This window comes from Acinonyx jubatus, chromosome B3, assembly GCF_027475565.1.
Source record: "Acinonyx jubatus isolate Ajub_Pintada_27869175 chromosome B3, VMU_Ajub_asm_v1.0, whole genome shotgun sequence".
NCBI classification, from domain to species: domain Eukaryota; kingdom Metazoa; phylum Chordata; class Mammalia; order Carnivora; family Felidae; genus Acinonyx; species Acinonyx jubatus.
Genome location: NC_069386.1, coordinates 5,234,330 through 5,257,952, shown reverse-complemented (window position 1 = coordinate 5,257,952; position 23,623 = coordinate 5,234,330). Strand labels below are relative to the sequence as shown.

Genomic DNA, 23,623 nt, shown 5'->3' with positions numbered 1-23,623 from the left:
TGGAACCACGCAGTCAGGCTGTGAGGACACCAAAGGCCCAGCCTCAGGCTCTCATCCCTGCCTGGGGGATGCTTCCCCTTCCCAGCATTCTGTGGATTCAAGTTTGGACTTCTGTCTACCCCCTTATCCCGTCCTCTGTCCTCCCCCAACAACCAGGAGGACAGGGGCCCAGAAGCCACCCCAACCACTGTGGGGTTTGGTTTCCTCGCCTTTCTTTCCAGCCAGCAGGAAGCACGGGCCTGGCTGAGGAAGGCCAGTGGGGGGGGGGGGGGGGGCGGGGGGCAGGCGGAAAGAACAGGACAATGAGTGCGCAGCTGCAGACGTCGAGGCCTTGCCTCACCGTGAGAGGGCTGAGCCCGCGGACTGAAGCGCCGAGCGGGGTCTGGTCAGGGCTGGGTTCCCCTGAGCGCGTCCCAACAGCTGGCTTGTTCCGACCGTCTGGGAGGCCATGTGGGGGCCGTGGCAGCTGCACTGAGGGAGAAGTGGCTGCCGGAGCCTCTTGGGGACTCCACCCTATGCTCACAAGGGGCCCAGAGGCCACTGTCTCTCGCCCAGATGCCTCTGCCAGGATGGGAGCCCAAGGTTGGATGAGACCCGTCCGTGGCTGCTGCCCGCTTTGGCAGCTGCTCAGAGGAGAGACACGGGGTAGGTGGGCCTTGGGGGCTCGGAGCAGCTCCAAGTCGCAGGAAACGCAGGAGACACCGTTTCTTCGGAAGAGCCAGGGGGCCTGGAGCACGGCCTCTGCTTCCTCTTCTCGCTTCTGGAGAAAAACCGCAGGTCAGCTGTGCTGGCTGATAATTCTGCAGCTCCATGCCCGCAGGCTCCCCCAGGGGCCTGGTGTCCTAGCAGGTGGTGGCAGGTGGCCCTCGGGGCTTTGGGTGGAAAATCGGGGTTGGGAGAGGAGGCTGGATTGTCCAGGGAAAAGGGCACAGACCTGGATTCCTTACGGTTTATGGTCTAAACTGGAGCACTTTCCAGAATGAAAGTGAGCGGTCTTTACACCAGGACAGCAAATGTAAACTGGGACTCTTCAGGGCAAACCAGGGTGCATGTTACCCTACTTATCGGCCACTTCCTAGCTGTGTGGATTCGGGCAATTATATAACCTCTCTGAATTCTGGTTTCTGCATACAAAAAGCTCTAATATCATGTGCTTGCCTCTCAGGGCTGTCGGAGGGATTAAAGGAAAGAATTAAATTACGTGAAGATTCCTGGAACAGCCTTTGGCATAGAGTGGGCTTTGCTGGTCTGTTCTCCTCCTGTGAAGAAGTGGGGTTCCCGTCCTTAAAAGTAAGCAAGGACCTGTCAGCTCTTCGGGGTCCTCATGGCGGGAGAGCCTAGCGAGGGTGTGTATACAGCTGGAGTCGGATTCCAATCCTTGTGTCCTCCAGAGGGCTGACGGCGGCAGGTGGTAGAGCCCAGACTCCGGCCCTGCCCTCACAACTTCCTGTATCTGAGCAGGGTGGGACTCTGGCGGACTTGTCCCCTACCTTCCTTCCAGGCCGTGGTGGCTTCTGTGCACGTGGAGCCCCACCAGGGCCCAGGAGCTTTGCGGACAGCGGCTCTTTGGCCGCCAGGAGCACAAAAAAGCCTGTGTGCTCCTGTCGTCCTGAGATTGCCCCCGTGTGGAAGCAGCCGCCTTCCCCGCAGGGGATCCGGGAAGGCTGGAGGCAGAAAAGGAGGACGCTGCTTGCATTTTCTGTGCCCGTTCCTGGGGCCGGAGTTAGCGAAGGAGCCTGTTCCAACCCAGAATTTTTAAAGGGCTGGGTGCAGGGTGCCGCTCTGCCATAGGACCCTGGGCTGGTCACACGTCTCCAGGCCTCAGGTTCCTGCTGGGAGGTGGGGGTCAGGGTCGGCTCTGTCCGCCTCAGCTCCCCGCTCCTGCGGCTGTGTCCATCGCTCTGGGAACCTCCGGAGATAGGGGCGCTCCCTCAGACACCTCGGTCTCCTGTGTCTGTCTGGGCAGAAGCAGCCTCAGCGAAGGAACGAATGCGTGAGGTCGGAACCAGGAAGTGAGCCGCCGTTTGTGGCGTTGGCGCTGTGCAGAGGCGGCCCCCCACTCCCCAAAGCCGAAGCTGCTACAGGTGGAAGGGTGTGATCCGCCAGACGCCCTCGTGCGTCGCCCACACTCCAAGGTGGCCTTATGCGGGGAACACTGTCCCAGCAGCCTCGGCCACTGGCTCCTTTGTCCTCGGTTTCCTTTCTTCACCCCGAGAAGGTTCTGCTGGCTACTGGAGTCAGTGCTTGCTGGAAAGACGGTTTCTCTGAAAATGTCAGCTCCGGGGAGGTCTTGAGAATAGGGTACGGCCCTCAGCAGACTCCTGCCTGGCCAGTCTCCTCCATGAAACGTGCAGCCAGAGCCCCAGGTGGAGGACAAGGAAACAGGAAGTAGGTGTGCAGCCCAGGGTTGCCTCTCAGGGTGGGTGCAGAGTCCACCTCAGTGCTGAGCCAGCAGGTGGAGGCCACATGGCTACCAGCCAACTCCAACTTCAAAACCTTCGTCCCAGGCAAGAAGGCCTCCTCACCCCCAACCCTCCGGAGATCAAGGAGAGAAACTGGGACACCAAACAGGTCACCAAGGTTACTTACAGCTAAGAAACAAGAGGTTTCCAAAAATGAGGTACTAAAGCTCCAAAGAGGAGCTAAAATCCCACTTTAAGACTTGCTGACCAGGAGCACCTGGGTGGCTCAGTTGGTTTAAGCGTCCCGACTTCTGTTCAGGTCATGATCTCGCCGTCTGTGGGTTTGAGCCCCACGTTGGGCTCTGTGCTGACAGCTCAGAGCTTGGAGCCTGCTTCAGATTCTGGGTCTCAAAATAAAACAAAAATAAACATTAAAAAAACCCCAAAAAACCCAACTGTCAGCCTATCAATGGAAGGTCTTGAAAAGTCAAGTCTCCCTACTATTGAACATAAACAGCTCCTATATTCTTACCAAGAGAATGTTTGACCATTCTCAACAATCCCAAAAAACCACTTTTTGTGCCAGGGGAAAAAAAAAAGGTGATTCTCTTTGTTTTTTGGTACAAAGAGGTGATTTTACTAAAGCACAGGGACAGGACCTATAGGCAGAAAACAGCTGCCAAAAAATGTCCATTCTCTTGTTGACCCCAGATTTGGGGATCTTCTCCACTGTTGGCAATGTAACTTATATGTTTTGAAATTTTATTTATTTACTTTCATTTGAAGGGGTGGGCAGAGGGAGAGAATCTCAAGCAGGCTCCACGTTCAGTGCAGACGCCGATGTGGGGCTCGATCCCAAGACCTGGGATCATGACTTGAGCCGAAATCAAGAGCTGGGGCGCTCAACCGAGCCACACAGGTGCCCCAGTTTTAATTTGTATTTTTAACTGGGGAGATTAGGTGTTTTCCCCATATTTGTGGGCTACTGTATTTCCTCTGGGAACAGCCTACTCACATCCTTTGTTCATTTTTTTCTACCGACTCTTTTTTTCTTCTTAATGATTTATAGGCACTCTGTATTATTGACATTGTCATATATTTTTTTCCTATTTTCTCTGTCATTTGTCTTTTAATTTTGTTTATGTCTCCTTCTGCAGTTTCACACTTTCACAGTGTCCCACGCGTGTCTCTTCCTGCGGCCTCAGTTTTTCATGTCGTGCTCAGAATCTCTCTGAGATGATTCAGCTGCTGCTTCAGACGTTCTGAGAAACAACGGCCACAAGGCTTGCCGTGGCGGCAAATCATGCTTATTCAAAAGAAAACGTTTATTTTAAAAATAAGAACTGTCACCCCAAGCATTTATTTAAATATTAATAGCTACGGGTAAAAATTACAAATGGTACAACAAAACTAACAGCTTTACGTTCACAGATGGTAAGACGCTGACAAACGAGAAAGGAGATCTATGTACATGGAGATTTGGTTGTTATGAAAATGCATACGAAGGCTTAAGAAACGGTCTATTTATAGGCTTTGGTGGAGCCATAATCCCCAATTTTCTACTGGCTCCTGGTGCTGCTTGGGGACCAGGCAAAGGCGAACGGGGTCCAAATATGTTGGAGGATTTACTTTTAGCAGATATCCTTCTGCACGTGGTGGACCCCCTAAAATGTGACAAAGAAAAGAAAACGAAAATGTTAAATAAAACCAAAAGCGAACAGTCTTCTTGCTCTTAACCTGTGCGGACCTATATAATCAGTCCATGATTTTCCTTGGTCTTCCGTGTCTGTGCATTTGCTGCCCGCAGGGGCCCCTGTAAGGAAGTTTCTGTTACAGTTCGAGGAATGAAGGATTACTGCCCTTCACACACTTTTGCCTTGAATTTGTCTTAGACGTTTCTTAATTCTGTGACTTGAGATGGACAGACCTCCTGTGCCTGCCCCCACCCACCCCTTTCACCGCTGATCGTCAAACCTTCCCTCTGGACGACACGGCCCAGATCCATATTCCTTAATCTATTCTGACCAAGTGAAGGAAGCGAGAATACTTCGGCTTAAGGTCCCAAATGCCCGGACAACAGACACTCTGGAATGACTGTGACTGCCCAGAAAGGTAGCTGCGTGGGCGAGTGCCTGCCCGCAGGGCTGTGACCAGAGCACAGAGGGGCCTCCTCCTGGCCGGACCCGCAAGGGGGAGGCTGCAGATGTGGCTCCCCGGGGAGGCGCTTGGGTCTGCGTGCGTGTCAGGGCCACGTCACCGGCAGCCGGCTCTCAAGCCCACTCTCACCTCCTGCTTGCTGCCTTTCGAACCAGGCAGGAGCCCTGCCCCAGCCGATTATAGAGTCCTTCCCGCACCTCACTTCCCTCACTGACCCGAAGATATCAGCTTTTCTTTTTCTCCCCACAAAGAAACCAAAGGAAAGGGTCAGGGAGCCAGCATTCTACTAGGATAACAGCAGAAGCCTCTCCCTGTGCGGGCATTTTCCATGGCTTGTAACCACGCTGAATCCATGCCCAGAGGTAATTCCATGGCATGGGGTATCCAAGTGGCCTCCTATCTCTGAATTTGGGGGCCAGGGTCTAAGGACATTCTGGTAGGGCTGGGTGAAGAGTGGTTTTTCCACATTTTTAAACTCTTGCTGGAGGGAGGTTTTACTGCAGAACTGGCAAAGATCTGCTCCACCGGCAGAGAAGCAGCCTTAAATTTCCCTACGCTGATTTCCTGCTGAGAAATTAAGCCCTGAGCGAAAACCTGCTGTTTATGTTGATTTACAGAATGAATCTGCCAACAGCAGTTTCCATTTCACCCGGGCCATCCATTTTACTCCCACTCAGAGGGCCCGGAACACAACCGGTTCATTGTGTGTTATTCTGGAGATGTAAAACTCTGAGGGCGGGGTGGGGACTTAAGGTCTCTGGCAAAGAGCCACTTGTATTCTGTTGCTGCACAGACTCCCAGCCAGGTGAGCAGACTAGAGACTGGGGAACCATCACAGCAGTTTAGTGCAAACGAAGAAGAGAATGAAGCACACGTTCGAGGCTGCTACAAGGGCGGAAAAAAAAAAAAGTTACAAAACTCCGTGGTTTTGGCCAGTAGGGATTAGAAAAGACTCCCATTGTAAACACGCAGGCTAATTAACAACCAGCATCAAAATTGGTACTGGCTTTTGGGTAAGTGTGTTTTACGGCTTCTTCTTAGATTAGCTCTAACCCACAGGGCAAAGTGCTTCACTCTTATAAACAGAAGTCAGGAAAACTGGAAAGGGAGCCAAGGGCAACGAACACTGAAATATGGGGTGTTCTGTCCGAACAAGTAAGAATGGTCAGATCATAATCATGTGTGAGGGATCTCCGTGGGCGACGTGCAGAAATGAGGGTGCTCGGGGCAGGCGTGGGCCAGCCAGAGTGCAGTCCTACCTGGGACCTGGAGCCCCGGGGCTGGGGAGAGGCTCACGCAAGCCTCCCCCCTGTCATAAACCCCAGGGGTCTAGACCAGATGCCTTTTACATTCTCCTTCTACTCCATGAGCTCCTGAGGAAATGGCTATTTCCCCAAATGGAGGAGTAAATGAGGAAAGTACGAAAACGTCCCCACCAAAGAACATCTGCTGGTCACTTGCGCACTAAAAGCCACAAAATTAAAGTAATATTTACTAATGCCTTTAACTTCTGTACCCTGGCAGAAGGATTAGCATGTACAAGATGCTTGTTTATGGACTTAACAGGAAAATGACAATTTGTTAACATTTGCCTTCCTTCCTCTTCCCCTAGCCCAGTTTTGTTTTTTATTACCCAGAAGGAAAGGAGGTAGAAAAACTGCAAAGAAAAACACAACAGCTTGTAAAAGTTTACTGAGGACTTGTTCCCTCTTTTCTGTAAGCCCTTTGTGTTAGAATGTGCAGGTAGCTGGGGGCCGGGTTCTCCAGACTGATGGGAAGGTCACGGTCCTGCCAGACCTTACTTACCCACAAGGCAAAGGCAGAGGCTGTCAGAAGAAGGCGCTGTCAGGACCAGTGCAATTACCAAGAATAAGGACACTGCACAGATCGTCACCCAGGACCCGACTCCCTGCTGGCGTGCAGACAGCGCCCCAAAGTCACCGCATCCCAGCCCAGGGGCCAGGCAAGTGTGGGGGAGGGGAGACACAGCCCTTAGAGGCCTGGCTTACATGACCTTTGGGTTCACCAGCTGTGGCCTCTTCTCTGCTACCCTGCAAAGGTGGGGAGACTGGCTCTCCCCAGGTATAACCAAACTGGGAGCGTGGAGGACTGCCAGGTGGAGGCCCGCACGTTCTGTAGCAGTAAAAGTGGCATAGCAGGTACTGATGGTCATAAAAAACAAAACCCTTTGTTTACTCAGCCAGTATATGATTTATAATATTTTAGGTGGAAAAGTCCCTTAAGAAGAGCACTGATAAAAAAAAATCCCCCCCGCCAGGGTAACGTCAAAACGGGAGATGTTCATGCAGACTAGAAAACCGAGGCGATAATCAATTTAGGAGTAGAGATTAAAAAAAATCTGAAACAAATGTTTCTGTGTTGGCTCAAACCTTAATCATCACCCCATTAACTGGAGAGGCGACGTTTAACGACAGTCTGTTTTAATAAGAGCTTCAAAGCGAACCGGGGCCGCTCCGCTTCTGGCCACTCCTCCCTGACCTGCCACCCCACAGACCGCAACGCAGGACGGACGTACCCTTTTGTGTTGGAGCCACCGAAACCAGTCTTCCTCCTCTTAGACCTCTGGGAGGCTGGCATCCTTTTCCTCTTTCTTTCATTTCTGGTTTTATTTGCAAAGTAGTGAGAAGATACGGGCATTTCCTCATCGGACTCCACAGGGGCATTTCTTCTGGTGCCTCTGCTGCTGCCCAGACTCACCCGGGGGGACCCGTCATCGGCTGCAAGCAGACAAGGCAGACGTTTACACGCGACGCTGTGCTGGCCCGGGTGCGCTGATGGTCCCTGTGGACACAACACAGGGGTGCGGTCTGGCGGACACCCAGCTGCTTCCCGGGTGTCCTCCTGCCACACACGGGTTCAACAATTCTGCAAGAACTGAACATTTCTCTTTCATGTCACAGAGCCCCAAAGTCCTCAGTGGAAGTTTACTTTTAAAGCAAAAAGATCAGAATTCATTAAAAAAGCTTGAGATACCTTTTTTTTTTTTTAAAGTAAACTCTACGCCCAATGTGGGACTTGAACTCACAACCCTGAGATCAAGGGTCACTTGCTCTCCTGACTGAGCCAGCCGGGAGCCCCAGAAGTTTGTGACGCTCCTGAACTTAACTAGAGACGTCAGGTGTAGCTCATACTCTGTTGTGTATGGCCTTCGTCCCTGTGATCCTTCGGGCAGCTAATCCCGTTAAGCTCTTCGAAAAGTGGGGAGTGCCACATAAGACCAATTTACCATTTTACACGTGCTGGAAAAAGCGCCCAATGGAAGAGAAACATAACCAACTATGTTCTGCACCTCATCTTTGAACGGTTACTCAGTGAACGAGTGTCAGAAAACCCTGGGCCCCATTTATATTCTTTAAAGTCACAAACCACTTCTTTACGTGATAGTTGTAAACATTTCATATACTATGCGGGAAATGGGTCTGCATGAAAGTGCCAGTTTGCAAAAAAGGTGGCTATTTCCACAAGCACTGGCATCCTAAGGCACCTAAAAAGCATAAAACCTCTCTGTAGGTCAACAGGGATCCCAGCTACATTTCCTTTCCTTTCCTTCCCCTTCCTTCCTCTTCCTCCCTCCCTTTCCCTTTCTCCTTTCCTCCCTCCCTTTCTTCCTCTTTCTTTCAGTTTTAACTAGGCCCCATGCCCAACGTGAGGCTTGACTGAATTCACAACCCTGAGGTTAAGAGTGTGAGGTTAAGAGTCACAGCCTCTACCGACTGAGCCCACCAGGTGCCCCCCAGCTCCATTTTCTGAAGGAAGGTATTTCCTGGCCACTCCAGCCACCCTCCTGCCTGGCAGGAAGGGCCCTAATCCCCGGACCTCCTCATCCGTCCAACACTGGTTCACACGGGGAGGCAGCGAGGCTCTGGCAAAGCTGTCGTCCCGTCATCCTAGCTGTGGGACTTGGACATAAAAAGGCTGTGAAATGGGCGTAGTTCTGAGGATCGAATGATACAAAACAGGCAAAGCTCTTGGCACAGCGCCTGTCCCTCAGTAAGTGGGAGCGATCGTCACCACACTGTGGGCTGTTTCCACAGAGCAGCCCGTCTTATGTGGGCAAGAATCCCCTTCCAGACAAGTTACTACACTAAACAAATGTTAAGTTCCTACCAATATTCAAAGCAAGGCTCTTAATGGAATAATTACCATGCAGAGGAATTTTTTAAAAATCCTACTTTTCAGCATTTTGTTAATGGATAAAAACGAATGAGGAGAGACAGAACTTGAAACACAGGCTCACTCATTTCTCATCCTGCTAATCTTTTCCATTAGCCTTGAGAAGAACCCCCAGCCATTTGTTACAGAAACAGGAAAAACACTGAACTTGGCTTGTCTTTTGTGTCTCACTGCATGGCAATATGCTGGAGGAGGGCAGAGGAACCGGCATCTCCTATAACAAAACCTTCCTCGTGCCGATCTTCTCCTAGTTAATCCTGTCTGGTAGCTCAGTGATGAGGTTCACAAGGAGAGGGGCGACGTGACAGGCCACATCCTCGGGATCGTCTGCTAACAACAAGCTCACTTGGGCAGATTCTTTCCAGTAATGATGAGATTATCTAGCATTCCAATTACACGTTCATTTTCCCCAAACATTTAAACTCCTGAATTTTATCTTTCCACGTGTTTGTCAGATAACGTGTGCCTTCCGCAGATAAGGAAACCAAGCACAACGAGGTTATTGTGGCCTGCCAGGGATAGCAGAGTGCGATGGTGGCAGATTTGGATTTCCTTGGGCACTTGCCTTTAATAGAACAGGAACTCCTGGGCCCAAAGGTCCTCCTCTGGGCCCTATTCCCAGGCCCAAGGACTGGCACTCCCCGGGGGGCTCACCAGTGTCCCCTAAGAGGTGCCTGGCACATCATAAACACCGGGGGCTGCTCTGGGCACTTGAGCGTCAGTGTGACAGGGTGTAGGAGGCACTGACACAACCCAGAAACCACAAAATTCTAATTCAGTGACATGCGGTGCTTCACGTTAAAACAGGCTTTTAGAAAACACGTATTTAGCTATATACTGCACCTGGCAATGTCCACTCCGAGTATTTCTGCAATATTGGAATCACTTCTGCGCCGTATTTTTCCAGTTTGTCTTCAGTAACGCCATCAATTTGAAGCAAAACCTCAGGATCGGAAGATAAAGATTCTGTGCATGGGCATAAAATTAGGAATTTAAATGACCACCCGTGGAAAAGCCACTGAATTTGTGCTCATTCGCTCATTCAGCGCATGTCTGTCAAGTGCCAGCTAACTGCAGGGCACCAGGCACCCGGGCCAATTTTCTGAGAGGCAGTTAGTGCCAACAGAGGCGGCAGACAGGCCCAGAGGACAGGAGCCCATCATGCAATTCCAGCAGCAAAGGTGCATGAATCTGGGCAGACGGTGGAGGACAGCACAGGACACGGGGCGGGGGAAACGGGAGGTGGGCACCTGTGCAGCGGGTCTCAGAGCTGAAGCACACTTTGCTGTCGTCCACTGTTCTCACAACAAAGACTTGTCTAGCTGCAACACTGATGCTCCCTGTTTCGGAGGACGCCCACATTTCCATTTCCGGCTCTGACTTCTCCCCTGCACTTTAGACACGCATATCCAACCTGAGGCCGTCACTGAATTCTTACTCCATCCCCAACCCAAACCCGTTCTTCCTCCAGTCCGTCCGCAGGTGGGGTGAAGCAAGTATTTGGACTGGAACAAGCAGGCCATTAAGAGTCCTCTGCAGACAGATGGCACATCAGCCTTGTAGCTGGACAAGCCCGTCATTTTAAAGATCGCTCTGGCTGCTGCATGGAAAATGAATTGTGGGGGAAAGAGTGGAACCTGGGAGCCTGGAGGAAGCCACCGCAGGGTCAGGCAAGGGCGCAGGGAGCCACAGTGTGGCGGTGCACTCGGACGGAAGAGGGGGATCCAGGGACACTGCAGAGGCTAGGTCTGCAGGATTTATAGATGCACGGGGCTAGGGAAGGGAGGAGGAGATCATTCCTACTATTCAACTTGAGCAAAGGAAAGAAAGGGCAGATCTCAAATCTGTGATTTTCACATCATTCCTATGTCGAGAGGAGAAGGGGCAGACCAGCAGGATCACGGAGGGTTAACAGAAGACGAGGTTGGACCGGCAAGCAGAAATGCAGACCCTTGAAAGAATCTGTACCTTTTCTAGAAAGATGGAGTTATCGGCCGACTTTGTGGAAGATTAAAATGTGCAGAATGTTCACCTCTGGAGTTAAGGGGGCCAGGGAGGAAGCTACGCTAAGAGCCTACCAACAAAATGCTGTATTCCATCAACTCTGAGGCACACACTTTTCCACGCTGTGGCGTTCCTGAGGTCAAGGTGCAGCTTACAAGTGCTGACGGCCAGATGCCTACTGCCGCCTGCACACATGCGGCCTGGTCATGGCTGTCCGGGCTGTCAGCATGTGCGCAGTTCACCTGCCCCACGAGATGTCCACCAGACAGCACAGGACAAGTGACTGTGGATGCAGAGAAGCTCCGGGTAACGGGGAACAGATTTGCCACTAATAAAACAAGTATCTGTCTTTGAGGAAATGGCCACGATTCTGTACCTTCTTGCAAGCAACAGCCAAGCGCTTCGCATGCCCTACAGAAGGGCCCCCAGAGCAGACAGAGCAGGGTCACATCCGTGCTTCTGAGATGTGCCTCCGCCCGCTGATGCTCTCTGGCATCATCAGGGAAACGCCACCATCAAATCAGTGTGGGTGACACGGGTTTTGATTAAAATACTGGTGAAAAGAGTGGACCATGCTAAAAAAGACCGCGTCACTAACATTCTCAATGACACGAGGGCAAACAAAAGACATGGACGACTGAGTCAGAAACTGATTCCGAAGAGTCAGGCTTTGAATATGAACTTTTACAAGTACCTAAATCAACTTGCTTTGATTCTATGCATTTTTCATATATGTAGAGAATTGTATAATGATAAAAATGTATATTTAAATAAGTAAAAAACAATTCTTTCAATAAAAGCACCATGTCACCACTTAGTTAGCACATTTTTTTCTTCCTTAATTGTCTATAAAATAGCAGTGTCTTAACATAGACGGTGGCTCAGAGTTGATGAAATGCTGTCATGACCTACAGTGGCAGGAACAGGAATGGAAACGAGAGAAGGTGTTGATCATGGGATTTTATGAAGGAAGCGTCCAGAAGGTAATGTACACTCATCAGTCAACTATGTGGACGCCTAATTTTACAGGAGCAATCCTATTAGGATCTGAAGCTATGGAAATAACTCAGGTCAGCACGTTTTTTTCAACTAAAGACCAGCAGTGTGCTAGGGCCAGGTTCGAAGAAGCATAAAACATAATGCCTTTTCATAAGGAACTTAGCTCCTCATGGCAAAGGCATTTGTACATAACACGGCCAAACATCATAAAGTGGGCAGATAATGGACACACAATCAACGAGTGACAGCTGGTGGTAGAGATTATAAATATCCACATCCTAACGTCTGGCATTAGAGGAAAAAGTATAAAATTAAAATTATACTGTATGTCTGAATAACAAAGTATTATATGTACCTTAAAGGCTGTATTTCATCCTACATTTGTTTTTCTGAGCTACTTATCTATCTATCTATCTATCTATCTATCCATCCTTAGTCTGATCTCTATTATTTAGAGTCTCTCTCTTTTTTTTTCAATATATGAAATTTATTATCAAATTGGTTTCCATACCTGCGCTTTCGATTTAGAGATTAAATAATGAAAATAAACGGAGCTATATCGGTGCACTTAAAAAGTTCCATAGCAGGATTAACTTCTGGCCTATTAATTTACGCACATAGGAGAAGACTCACACATACCCACCTGCAAGCTTCTTGAGAGTGACAGTGTTAAAGATATTAAAGTAATGGACGCCAAAAGCTTTTCCCAGGGATTTGCAGACTTCCGTCAGTTCTCCAAGACATTTCTTAACTGTCTCTTCCCTCTGGGACGTCTTTGCCACCAAAGCTTTCTGCTTCTTCACGCTGCTGGAGTTTTCCGTTTCCATAAAGTCTACCTTTGTGAGAAAGAAAGTGATCATAGGAGTGGGCACACGTGCGCTTGCATCCGAATATAGGCTTCGTTCAATCCTTAACTGCATGTTTTGGCCTCGGTTTTTTGTACTTTGGTTATGCCAAGGAGCCACTGGAGGCCCCTTCTCCTGGGTCCATCTCCAGTACCTAGCACAGAACGGCTTCTTAGTGAGTGCTTACCTAACGAATACAGGATGATGCAGAGATCGGACAGCCCATCGAATTCACTTTGACAGGTACTACATTACTGGGGTTCAATTTTAAGATCTCTTTCCAAGTTAAGAGGAACAGAATACGTTCACATAGGACAACACATAGAAATCTAGTATCCATAAGCTTTGGAAAAGATGTTTTAATTTGCGGGAATATATTTTCTGCCCACTCACTGTAAGGTAATAAAGTAAAATAAACATTTAAAATACCATACCTTTAAATGCCCATTTAGTACAGTTTCGGCTCTACTTCCTGGCACCATATAGGCAATTGGTTGGTCATTGGCATTGATATATAAGTCTTCATCCAAAATCTTGTCAAGTATCAACTTTTTAAAAAGTCTTTCGGCATTGTGTCGTGAATAAGCAGATCCCTTTCCAAATATCCCCGACTGAATCTTTGCACTCTTACTCCCTGGTAAGGAAGGCCCGAGAAGTTAGATTAGTAAATATAGGTACGTCAGAAGCCTCCAGTAGGAGAGGCTGAGAAAGTCATTTATGTGACAGTCTGGATAAATGAGGTAGGTCATCTCTTCCACAGGAAAACCCACGGCACAAATAGACACCCGTTTCCATAAAATGGGAATATTTGAGTAGAACTCTAAAATTTCAATGGTTGTATGTACTTTTCCTCATCTTTTTATGATCTGCATTGGCCAAAACCAGCAGCAAAATAAAGCTTATCGTTTTAGGCTGTGGCATTTATAGCTTATAACATTACATTAGAGCAAAGAAATCAGAGAGAGTTTATATAAACTTTAAGCACTTTGTATCACTGTGCTACATCAGGATAACTGTGCATTACTGATCCAGTTACAAAAAAATGTGGACAATCGTTTTTATAAATACTATCTCTGGTCTTGTCCTGAAAGCACTTCTCACTTACAATCCCAGTATTTAAGTCTCTATTTTTTGTGACCCTCACAGAGGAAGCCTTCCCAAACTGTAAAACAAAAGCACAGCAGGGCACGAGACTACACCCTTCCCTCCTCCTCCTTCTGGCTGAGAGCACTGCACTGGGCTGGGTCCTGGGTTTCGAATCCAATCTGCTGTAATTATTAATGTCTTCATTGTAAACACAACTTTATTACAACAATCTACTTAAGAAGTCTTGTGACACTGATTATAATCAGAATTAACAGTTACTTTGTAAAGCTTTAGCTCTACTTTAAGAGTTTCAAATAATTACATTGTAAATGTCAGATGGCTTCTGGTCATATATACTCAATGATTCAAGTTTTTCTTTCTTCAGGTGATTTTGTATCCCTGAAATGTCGCACTGCAGATCAGACCACCGCTCTGGTATCGGTGGGCTGGGTGACACGGGCAAGCCCTAGTGCTGGGGATAGCTAAGAAGCAGGAAAAATAAGTAAGCTTTGAAAGGGGGGAAGGGAGGAAAGCACCTGGCTGGCTCAGTTGGAAAAGCATGTGACTCTTGATCTCAGGGTTGTGAGTTTGAGCCCTACACCAGGTGTAGAGGTTATTAAAAAAATAAATAAATTTAAAGAAAAAAAAAAAAAGAAAGCAAAGTGAAACACAACTTTCTTAATAACATGTAAGAGCTAATGAGAAATTGAGTATGTCAGAAAAATGTTTGATTTAGTAATCTAGGAATTTACATGGAAAGTGCAGAGATATAGCTGAAGCTGTATTTAAAACACCATTTATTGCATCCTTAAGTACAACAGAAAAAGATGTCCTTAAATAAGACTACTTAAAAAAATACATTTTATCAATATGACAACATATATATTACTAAAAACTATTTTAAAAGAAAAATTAAGAAATGCTTATATATCTGATACAGAAGTGATATAAATTATATGTACAGTATGATAAGTAAGTGGTTGTACACAAACATGTTAAAATATTAGCAGTTAGGGGGCACCTGGGTGGCTCAGTCGTTTAAGCATCTGACTTTGGCTCAGGACATGATCTTGTGGGTCTGTCAGTTTGAGCCCCGAGACAGGTTCTGTGCTGACAGCTCGGAGCCCTGAGCCTGCTTCAGGTTCTGTCTCCCTCTCTCTGCCCCTCCCGGCTTGCACTCTGTTTCTGTCTCTCTCAAAAATAAATAAACATTAAAAAAATCAGTTATTTTATCTTCAACTCCTTGTTCTTCCTGACCCACCGAAAGAGGCCCAAACTAGAAGGCAAGAATCCACAAAGGGAAGATCAGCCTGAAAAGCAGCTTTGGTCCTGAGGAACAAGCACGTTCAGAAGGAACAAATGAGGAAATGAGAAAACCACCTTCCTATAGGCTAGTAATGTCTTCCTGTCTTCCTTCCTCCCTTCCTTCCTCTCTTCCTTCCTCCCTCTCTCCCTCCCTTCCTTCCTTCCTTCCTTCCTTCCTTCCTCCCTCCCTCCCTCCCTCCCTCTCTCCCTCCCTCCCTCCCTCCCTTCCTTTCCTTCCTCCCTCCCTTTCTGGCATGTGTGCACACTCGTGAGTCAGTGAGGGGCAGAGGGAGAGGGAGGGAGAGAATCCCAAGCAGGCTCCCTGCTGTCAGCAGCACAGAGCCCGAGGTGGGGCCCGATTCCACAAACCGCAAGATCGTGACCTGAGCCGAGATGGAGCTGGACGCTAAACTCGCTGAGCCACCCAGGCGCCCCTCAGCTATTAATGCTTTAAAAAATAAATACACCTATTAATTGCTTTATCCGGTTTTTGAATTAAAGTAAGGCACACATGTGGGAAAAATAAAATATAGTACAGAAAGGTTTAGAATGAAGACCAGCATTCCTCTGTCCCACCCTCTTCTCTTCTGGAAGGCAATCATGTTTTGTGTTGTTCTTTTTTTTCTTTCCTTTCCCTTTCCTCTTTCTTTTCTTCTCCTCTCCTCTCCTCTCCTCTCCTCTCCTCTCCTCTCCTCTCCTCTCCTCTCCTCTCCTCTCCTCTCCTCTCCTCTCCTCTCCTCTCCCCTCCCCTCCCTCTCCCTCTCCCTCTCCCTCTCCCTCTCTCTTTCTTTTTAGTAATCTCTACCCCCAGTGTGGGGCTTCAACTCACAACCCCGATTTGGAGCTCTTTGGACTGAGCCACCCAGGCGCCCCAGGCAGTCATGTTTTAAGTAGCTTTTGCTTTTAGCTCTTCTGGTGGCAACCTCCACAGGCAACCCTCACTCTTGCTGTCATCCCACCAGCCAGAGCCACTGCCTGACAATTTAGCTGCTGACCCCCACTGTGAAAGATAAAGCTTTATCTCATTTTTACCTCTCACTTTCCCTTGCCCCAGATTTGGCTAGTTATACATTAATATTGGTTCATGTATTGATTATTTTCTAACTTTATTAAAAAACATTTTTTTAATTTTTTTTATTTTTGAGACAGAGAGAGGCAGAGCATGAGCGGAGGAGGGGTAGAGGGAGAGGGAGACCCAGAATCCGAAGCAGGTTCCAAGTTCTGAGCTGTTGGCACAGAGCCCAACGCAGGGCTCCAACTCACAGACTGTGAGATCATGACCTGAGTTGAAGTCGGACTCTGCTCAACCGAATGAGCCAGCTAGGCGCCCCTATTTTCTAACTTTAGATAGAACTTCTGGCTACTCCCTCTACCTTCTACCTCGGAGGTTATTAATACCTCGAGTATTCCAAGTACTTTCTTTTATTTACTGTACTTATATTTTTATATCATCAAGATTAACACATCCTGTCCTGCGCCCCACACGTTGAAGTCTGTACATTGCCTCTAACCGTTGTAGGTTGTCAGCAAAGTTTCTGTCCCTACTAAGAAAGTCCTGACTCCTGCGTAACCCTCCGGAGAATGTTTACTGCATCCAGACAAATGGATCATTTTTTTGGTACATTTTATCAATGACTCAAAATCGTGTGACAATTTCCTTTGTTTTATATTTGACCTTGGCTCTCTTTCCATAATCTTTCCCATGGAATTTCTAAGTGCCTTTCTCTTTCTGTTGAGAAATAATATGCGTCCTTCACTGTTCTCAAAAATTTTCATTTCTTATTCCTTCTCTACACTGCTTGGGACCTGTTTTTCTTGACTTTCTGTTACAATCTGCACCGACTGTTCACTGGACCTGCTTCACAGCTGTGGATCTGGGCCTTCTTCTCCCCGGACCCATGGGTCAGCTTCCCTGTTTACGGTATCACTTCTTTGCCTTCTAGTCTCTAGGGTTGCTGATATTAATCTGATGCCAGTTTGGCTTTGGTTTCTTTCTTTCCAGTATATGCCACTGTGGCATATGCCAGAAGGGGTTCCAGAATATGCCACTGCGGCATAAAAATTACCTTGAGCAGAAGGCATCTGAGTTCCTGAAATCTCTTATCTGTAAAAAGCAGAGACCTCCCCCCAAAACTCCAATGTCATAAATTCTCTCCCTGGGAGTAACCAGAGAAGACCAGTTTTTATCACTGGAGATGAGAAGCCTCCATACCACTCCTAAACATCGTCACAAAACTATCTTATCTCCCTCTCTTCTATTCTAAGGGCCCATTCATCTTTCCAAAAACACCCCCAACATTTGTTTTCCTTTAAGTGTCCTTTCCCCTCTTCCCCTTCCCCTATTAAGATGGTATATAAGCTCCAATTTTTAAAAAATGATTATATATTTCTGAGAGAGAGAGAGTGTGAAAGCAGGGGAGGGGCAGAGAGAGGGGGACAGAGGATCTGAAGTGGGATCCAGGCTGACTGCTGACAGCAGTGAGCCTGATGTGGGGCTCGAACTCACAAACCCTGAGATGGTGACCTGAGCCAAAGTCAGATGCTCAACCAACTGAGCCACCCAGGCACCCCTAAGCCCCAATGTTAATAGGCCCTTTGAGCCACATTTTGATTAAATCTGTCTTTTGTCAGTTTAATTCACAGGCCCCCAAACATTAAATCTAACAGGGTGGAGGAAAAGTTTTTCTTCCCCAACATCACTTTATTCTTGGTATTTTTTATCTTTTTTTTTTTTTTTTTTAAATAAGATTTGTTTTATTTTTAGAGGGTGAGTAAGCTGGGGAGAGAGGGGCAGAGGGAGGGAAAGAGAGAGAAAGAGAGGGAGAGGGAGAGGAGGAGACGGAAGAGAGGGAGAGACAGAGAATCCCAAGCAGGCCCCATACACAGCGTAGAGTCCAATGCTGGACTCGATCCCATGACCCTAGGATCCTAATCTGAGCTGAAATCAAGAGTCAGATGCTCAACCAATTAAGCCACTCAGGTGCCCCATACTCTTGGTATCCTTAAATCTCATAAAGCATCTCCTTTGGCATTCAGTGGACATTTTAATCTGAAAGCTTTTTATTTTTTACTCTTTCATTCAGGGAAATTTGATAATTCCTTCTAATTCTATTTCAAAAATTTTGTCAGACTTCACATCTCCTAAGAAGTGATCTATATTTTTTCTCATATTTTCCATGTATCTTTTTGCTCAAGTCTTAAAAGATTTTCTTGACTTTACCTTCCAACATTTCCACTAAATTTACTATGTCAATCACTTAGAATTTTTAACAGCTCTTTCTCATTCTTTGTTTCTTTCCCATAACATTCTATTATTACTTAAGTCTTTGTGAAGAAACTAAATTATGAGTTTGCCCTCCCTTCTCCCTAAAGCTACTACTTATTTTGTAAATTGTCTCTATACTCAGGGTCAAACACTTACTTGGTTTCTCCTTTGACTGTCCAGTTGTAGTTAACCTTCAGGGATCAGGTTAAACTTCTGAAGTGGTTTGCCCCCCGTTATTTTGTATCTGTTTCCCCCTAAATCCCTCCAGTGAACAGAGATATCCAGTTTGCAGGTTTGCTTTAGGCTGGGTGGTCCCCAAATGCCGCTTGGGGGCTCTGGCCCCTAACTCAGCTGCCTTTCTATTCCTCGGGCACTTGATTTTTGTTTTGGAATCAATTCCAGGCTGGCATTTGATGGAGTTCTTTCGTGGGCCGACTTTAACTGCCCCCTCCTGTTTGTGGCTCCTCTGCTTACACTCCCACCCCCAGGACCTGGAGACTCAGTCTGAGGCCTCCTGATAATGGGAGTTCTGCCTGGTTGAGAGCCCTCCTCGTCTAAGACTCTCTCCTTCATTAATTTTGCACGGTGGCTTACTGTATTTCATTCCGCTCGTCAACATGCTTCCATTCGTTCCCTAAAAGATTTGAAAAATCTTGAATGTGATGATGGGCTCTCTCTGGTTACCGATGCCCTTGTGAATCAAATCCCCATTTTATTTCCACACTATTATTTTGACAGGGCCTCAAAACAAACAAAAAAAAGAAGACAGCTACTTCTGCCCAGGCTGCCGTCCGGAAATGGAAGTCACTCAACAGGTGACTCTCCAAGCAAGTTATAGTCCATTCATTCAGATGAGGTTGTATATGCGTTAATATTTTCTTTGTATCTGTTTTTATTATTCCTATTGTTTTTATTAGTGTATCGTTGACATACAACGTTATATCAGTTTTGGGGGTACAACATGGTGATTCAACAACTATACACATTATGCTCCGCCCGCCATGACACCGACTGACACCACACGACGTTCTTACAACAGTATCGCCTACATTTCCTGTGCTGTGCTTCTCGTTCCCGTGACATCTGCATTTTCTAACTGTAAGTTTGTACCTCTTAATCCCCTATACCCACTTTGCCCTATTACTTGCTTCTCTGAATGTGAAAACCTCACCTTAGTAACATATAAATTCTACACAAATAATTGTTATCATTCATAAAAGCTGATTTTCTTTTGTTACTCAAGAAGTTTTATTCTGAAATCCTTAAGTTCTACAAGACAGACAAAAGAGATTTTTTTCCACGTACTTGAGATGATTTCTGTAGATGTTCAATTTCAACTGCTGTAACTGCAACTATAAAACAGAGAACTTACCCAAGAAAATGTCGACCAGCATATTCATAGTAAATCTCCCAGAAGGACCTGCAGGGGGTTTGTTTCGTGTTCCTTGTGCTGAACTATGTTCTTGAACAAATCTTACAATATCTTTTACATCATCAGTCACATCTCTTGTCTTACAATCCTATGAATAAAAAGAGATTACTTACGGTGTAATTAAGATGATAACCTAGACTGCTAGGGTTTAATAGTAACAACGGTAGTCTCACAACAAACCGTTTCCACACCAAAACCAAGACCAAAACCCAAGTTCCAAGTGTTCTTTCTTTTCTAAGTTCTTACACTGACCCTGTGTCTAGAACAATTAGCACTCCACTATGTATGTTTTATTGCTGTGTCACAGACATACCTCTCATCTTTCAATTACCCGATAGCATGCTGTGGGTGGGACTGTTGTCTCCTTCTTTTCAAACCCCTCATACCTTCTAGAACAGTGCTCTGGCATTTACTTGGATGGTGACCTCTGATCACTTTTGGGGCTTTGATGGCACAGTCAACTCTTTTAATGGTCTCGTCAGTTTGCTCTCTCCTTCTCCTCACTGGTCTCCCAATGTGGCCTACTTTTTTAAGCCCCCATTACCACAGGACCTGTCTGCTTTCATTTATCCTGGCTCTGTAAACTCACAGTACTAACCACCTGCTGTTCTCAAAAGTGGCATCATGCTCCTGGCCTCTGTCTATGCAGCCCCCTTACCTTCTAACCCTTGTTCATCTGCTGCAGTCTAACAACCTCAAGACAAACAGGTTTCTTGTCTTATTCTAAAAATTGGTGGTGATTCTGAGGCTCTGTCTGGGACCGTCATGAAAGAGGGCCCTGTCCTCCCCTCCCACACCATGCCTGCCTTGATTCTTGGTGACTCAGCAGACAGATGATCCCCCACACCTTGGCCTCTGGCATCCTGATCTCCTCTGCCCTAGTGACCCTGTCCTCTGTGAATGCCAGCTGCTCACGTCCATGGTCATGCCCACCACCTTGGCCTCACTAATAACGGCAACCCCTTCCTTCTACGACTGCCACCTCACGCCATCTAGTACATTCTGAGCCTAACAATCCACCGGGCCTGCCCATCCACGGGTTCCCATCAGATGATCTCTTGACTCAGCCTAAATTCCACAGCGGTCATTACAATACTACCTGTCCACATAACTTCAACTCCCTGGCCCTTCCGCCACCTCATCACATTCACTGCTTGACACACAGTAGATCCAATTCTTCACCACTCCGTGCCTGTACCTCAGTAGCTGAACTTGGCTGGAGAAACACATGCAACCACGCTGAATGTCTGCGCTTTCAGCAAATGGCCACAGACCTCAGGGGGACCCTGACCGCGGCCAGGTGATCATCATACATCCCCAGTCTATCACTCCTCCGCTCTCTTAGAGCAGGAGTCGGCATACTGTGGCCTACGAGCTGGATGCCGGTTTCTATAAATCAAATTTTACCGGAACATAGCCATGGAAAATCGATGTATTTATTGTTTATGTCTGCTTTGGGGCTAAGAGAGCAGAGCTGGGCACCTGTGACAGAGACCCTGATACCGAGGCGCACAAAGCCTGACGGATTTCCTCTGGCCCTTTTAAGATAAAGTTTGCCGAACTGTCCTAGCCGGCCACTTCCCATTCTGCTTGCTCTTCAATCACTCTCTTATCCTGGCCGCTGCCGACCTTGCCTGCTTCTTCACTGAGAAAACTGAAGCAGCCGGAAGAGAGCTTTTGCAGATTCCTTCACAACATCGATCACCGGCGCCAGTCCTGCACGGCCTTCTCTTTCCTCCTGCTATTCCAGATGAACTCTCTAGGTTCCTGCCTAAAGCCAATCTCTCGACTTGCACATTAGACACGCCGCCCCCCCCCCCCCCCCGTCTATTCAAGGACACTGCTCCAGCGGCTCTCTCCTCTCTCCTCACGTGTCAACGTTTCATCCTGGACAAGTGCATTCCTATCAGTGCAGCCACGGGCTGCTTCCCCTGCCAGCTGCTGCTTCGTTTCTCTGCTCATCCTTGAAGCACAACTGGTAAGAGTTCTCTATATTCACCGTCTCCAGTTTTGCCCCCATCTACCGAAACTGGTCAAACAAATGCAAGCCGCCTCGATTCCCGTGGAGCTAAATCCAGTGGCGTCTTCCTGGTCCCTTCCCCGCTTAGCTTAGCGGCAGGGTTTGAGTGGCTCGCACACCCTCCTTTCTGAACCACTTTCTGGGCATATTTTTGGTTTTCCTATGACCTTGCTACCTCTCTTTCTTGGTCGCCTTTCCTTGCTCCTCCTCTTCTCCTTAACCTCTTAATGTCCCAGGGCTCAGAGGTTTGGTTTTCTTCTCTTCGGTCTAAACTTAAATCCTGGAAGACTTCATCTGCGCACGTGGCTTCGAATACCACCTATATGCCCAAATCCCTATGTATCACAAGCCTCTTTGCAGAATTTCTCAATTAACAGACACACCTAACTCAATACACCATAAACCTAACTGATCCATCCTGCCAAACGTCCTCCCCCAAACATCCTGGTTGGGGTGGGGGGGAGGGTCACACCACGCCTCGAGTTACTCAGCCCTCCATTCGCTGCTCTGGCCTGCCTTTTCCTTTCCCCTTGACTCTTGGCCCTGCTCAGCTACACAGGCTCCCCCACTATCCCCCCAATGCACAGGTATGCCCCCCCGCCCCACCTTGGGGCCAAGAATGCCCACATCCAGGGAACTGCATCTTTGCAATAAGACTTCCCTGGGCCACCTTACCCAATACCGCATTGTGCCCCCCACCCGCCACTCCTGACTCCTTATACTGCTGTGCTTGACACGCACTTATGCTTTTGTATTCAGCTTCCCTCTGCTAGAACGTAAGCCCCACAAGGGCAAGGATGCTTATATCCTGTTCAGTGATGCATCCCAAACTCCTAGAACAGCGCCTGACACAGAGCAGGCACTCAACAAATATTTGCTAAACGAGAAGTGATTGGCAGCATCTACAGGGGAGGGCTGGGGGCAGGCTGAGGCAGGGGCGGTGGGGGGTGGGGGGCGTGGGGGGGTGGGGGATGGCTGCCGATCCACGATTCCACCCTAAGGGAGGGTATATCACCCTCTGCTCTGGCCAGCACTGCAGATCTTTGTAACTACTTTATTCTTCACATGGTATCACGATTATGTGAATCTACGTCTGTCTGTCCCCCTCCAGTCTATGAACTGGCCCACACCATGTTCATCTGGGAATCCCTAGCACCTTGCAGACGTTTCTTTTTTTTTTTTTTTAATTTTTTTAACGTTTATTCATTTTTGAGAGACAGAGACAGAGCATAAGTGAGGGGAGGGGCAGAGAGAGAGGGAGACACAGAATCCCAAGCAGGCTCCAGCCTCCGAGCTGTCAGCACAGAGCCCGATGCGGGGCTGGCTCTCGTGAACCACGAGATCATGACCTGAACCGAAGTTGGACGCTCAACCGACTGAGCCACCCGGGAGCCCACCAACATTTCAAATAATGTGAAAATGCTCTGTTAAGTACAGAGACATTAAAACACAGAATCACCATGATAGGTAAAATAAAGTACCTGATGAATGAATTTAACAACTTCTCACAGTTATTTTTAGGACAGACAATAGCAAACTCATCTAGAAGCTACTGCTATTCATTCTTTATAGGTTTTAAATAACCAATTTATAGAATAACGTAATTGACCTGATTCAAATGCACGGTCCACTAGTTAGTATAACTCTTTTGAAAAAGAGTTCTTCCAATATAAATTGGAATTTGATATAAATATTCTACCTGTACATGTCAGATCTTTTTGGGTTATCTACAGATTAACGGTATTTCTAAAATATTCTGTAACCTTTGGTACACATCTATAACCTTAGCATTTTGGACAGGTCCAGTAAACTTTTCATAGGCTTCTAATTTGAAAACTATTCCACAGAATTACTACTAAATGTTTCTATTCCAAATTACTATGGGGAAGAAGCCACCTTCCCCAGTTCAGTCCC

At 47.4% G+C, this 23,623-nt stretch overlaps 1 protein-coding gene across 5 annotated transcripts in view; it reads right to left on the bottom strand.

Moving 5' to 3' along the window:
* Nucleotides 1-3,703: 3,703 nt before the first annotated feature.
* The window catches only part of BLM (BLM RecQ like helicase), an 87,759-nt gene continuing 67,839 nt past the window's right edge, over nucleotides 3,704-23,623 (bottom strand). For 3 of the 5 annotated variants that reach the window (XM_027068137.2, XM_027068138.2, XM_053223518.1), the window contains 6 exons: nucleotides 19,630-19,777; nucleotides 13,036-13,235; nucleotides 12,400-12,592; nucleotides 9,597-9,719; nucleotides 7,096-7,297; nucleotides 3,704-4,066 (listed from right to left, as the gene is read on the bottom strand). In XM_027068137.2, the coding sequence (XP_026923938.1) occupies nucleotides 3,889-4,066; nucleotides 7,096-7,297; nucleotides 9,597-9,719; nucleotides 12,400-12,592; nucleotides 13,036-13,235; nucleotides 19,630-19,777 (1,044 nt within the window). In that variant the 3' untranslated portion in view covers nucleotides 3,704-3,888. Of the gene's footprint in view, nucleotides 4,067-7,095; nucleotides 7,362-9,596; nucleotides 9,720-12,399; nucleotides 12,593-13,035; nucleotides 13,236-19,629; nucleotides 19,778-23,623 lie in introns of those variants that run through there. The other 2 variants (XM_053223517.1, XM_027068139.2) reach the window with 2 other exon arrangements.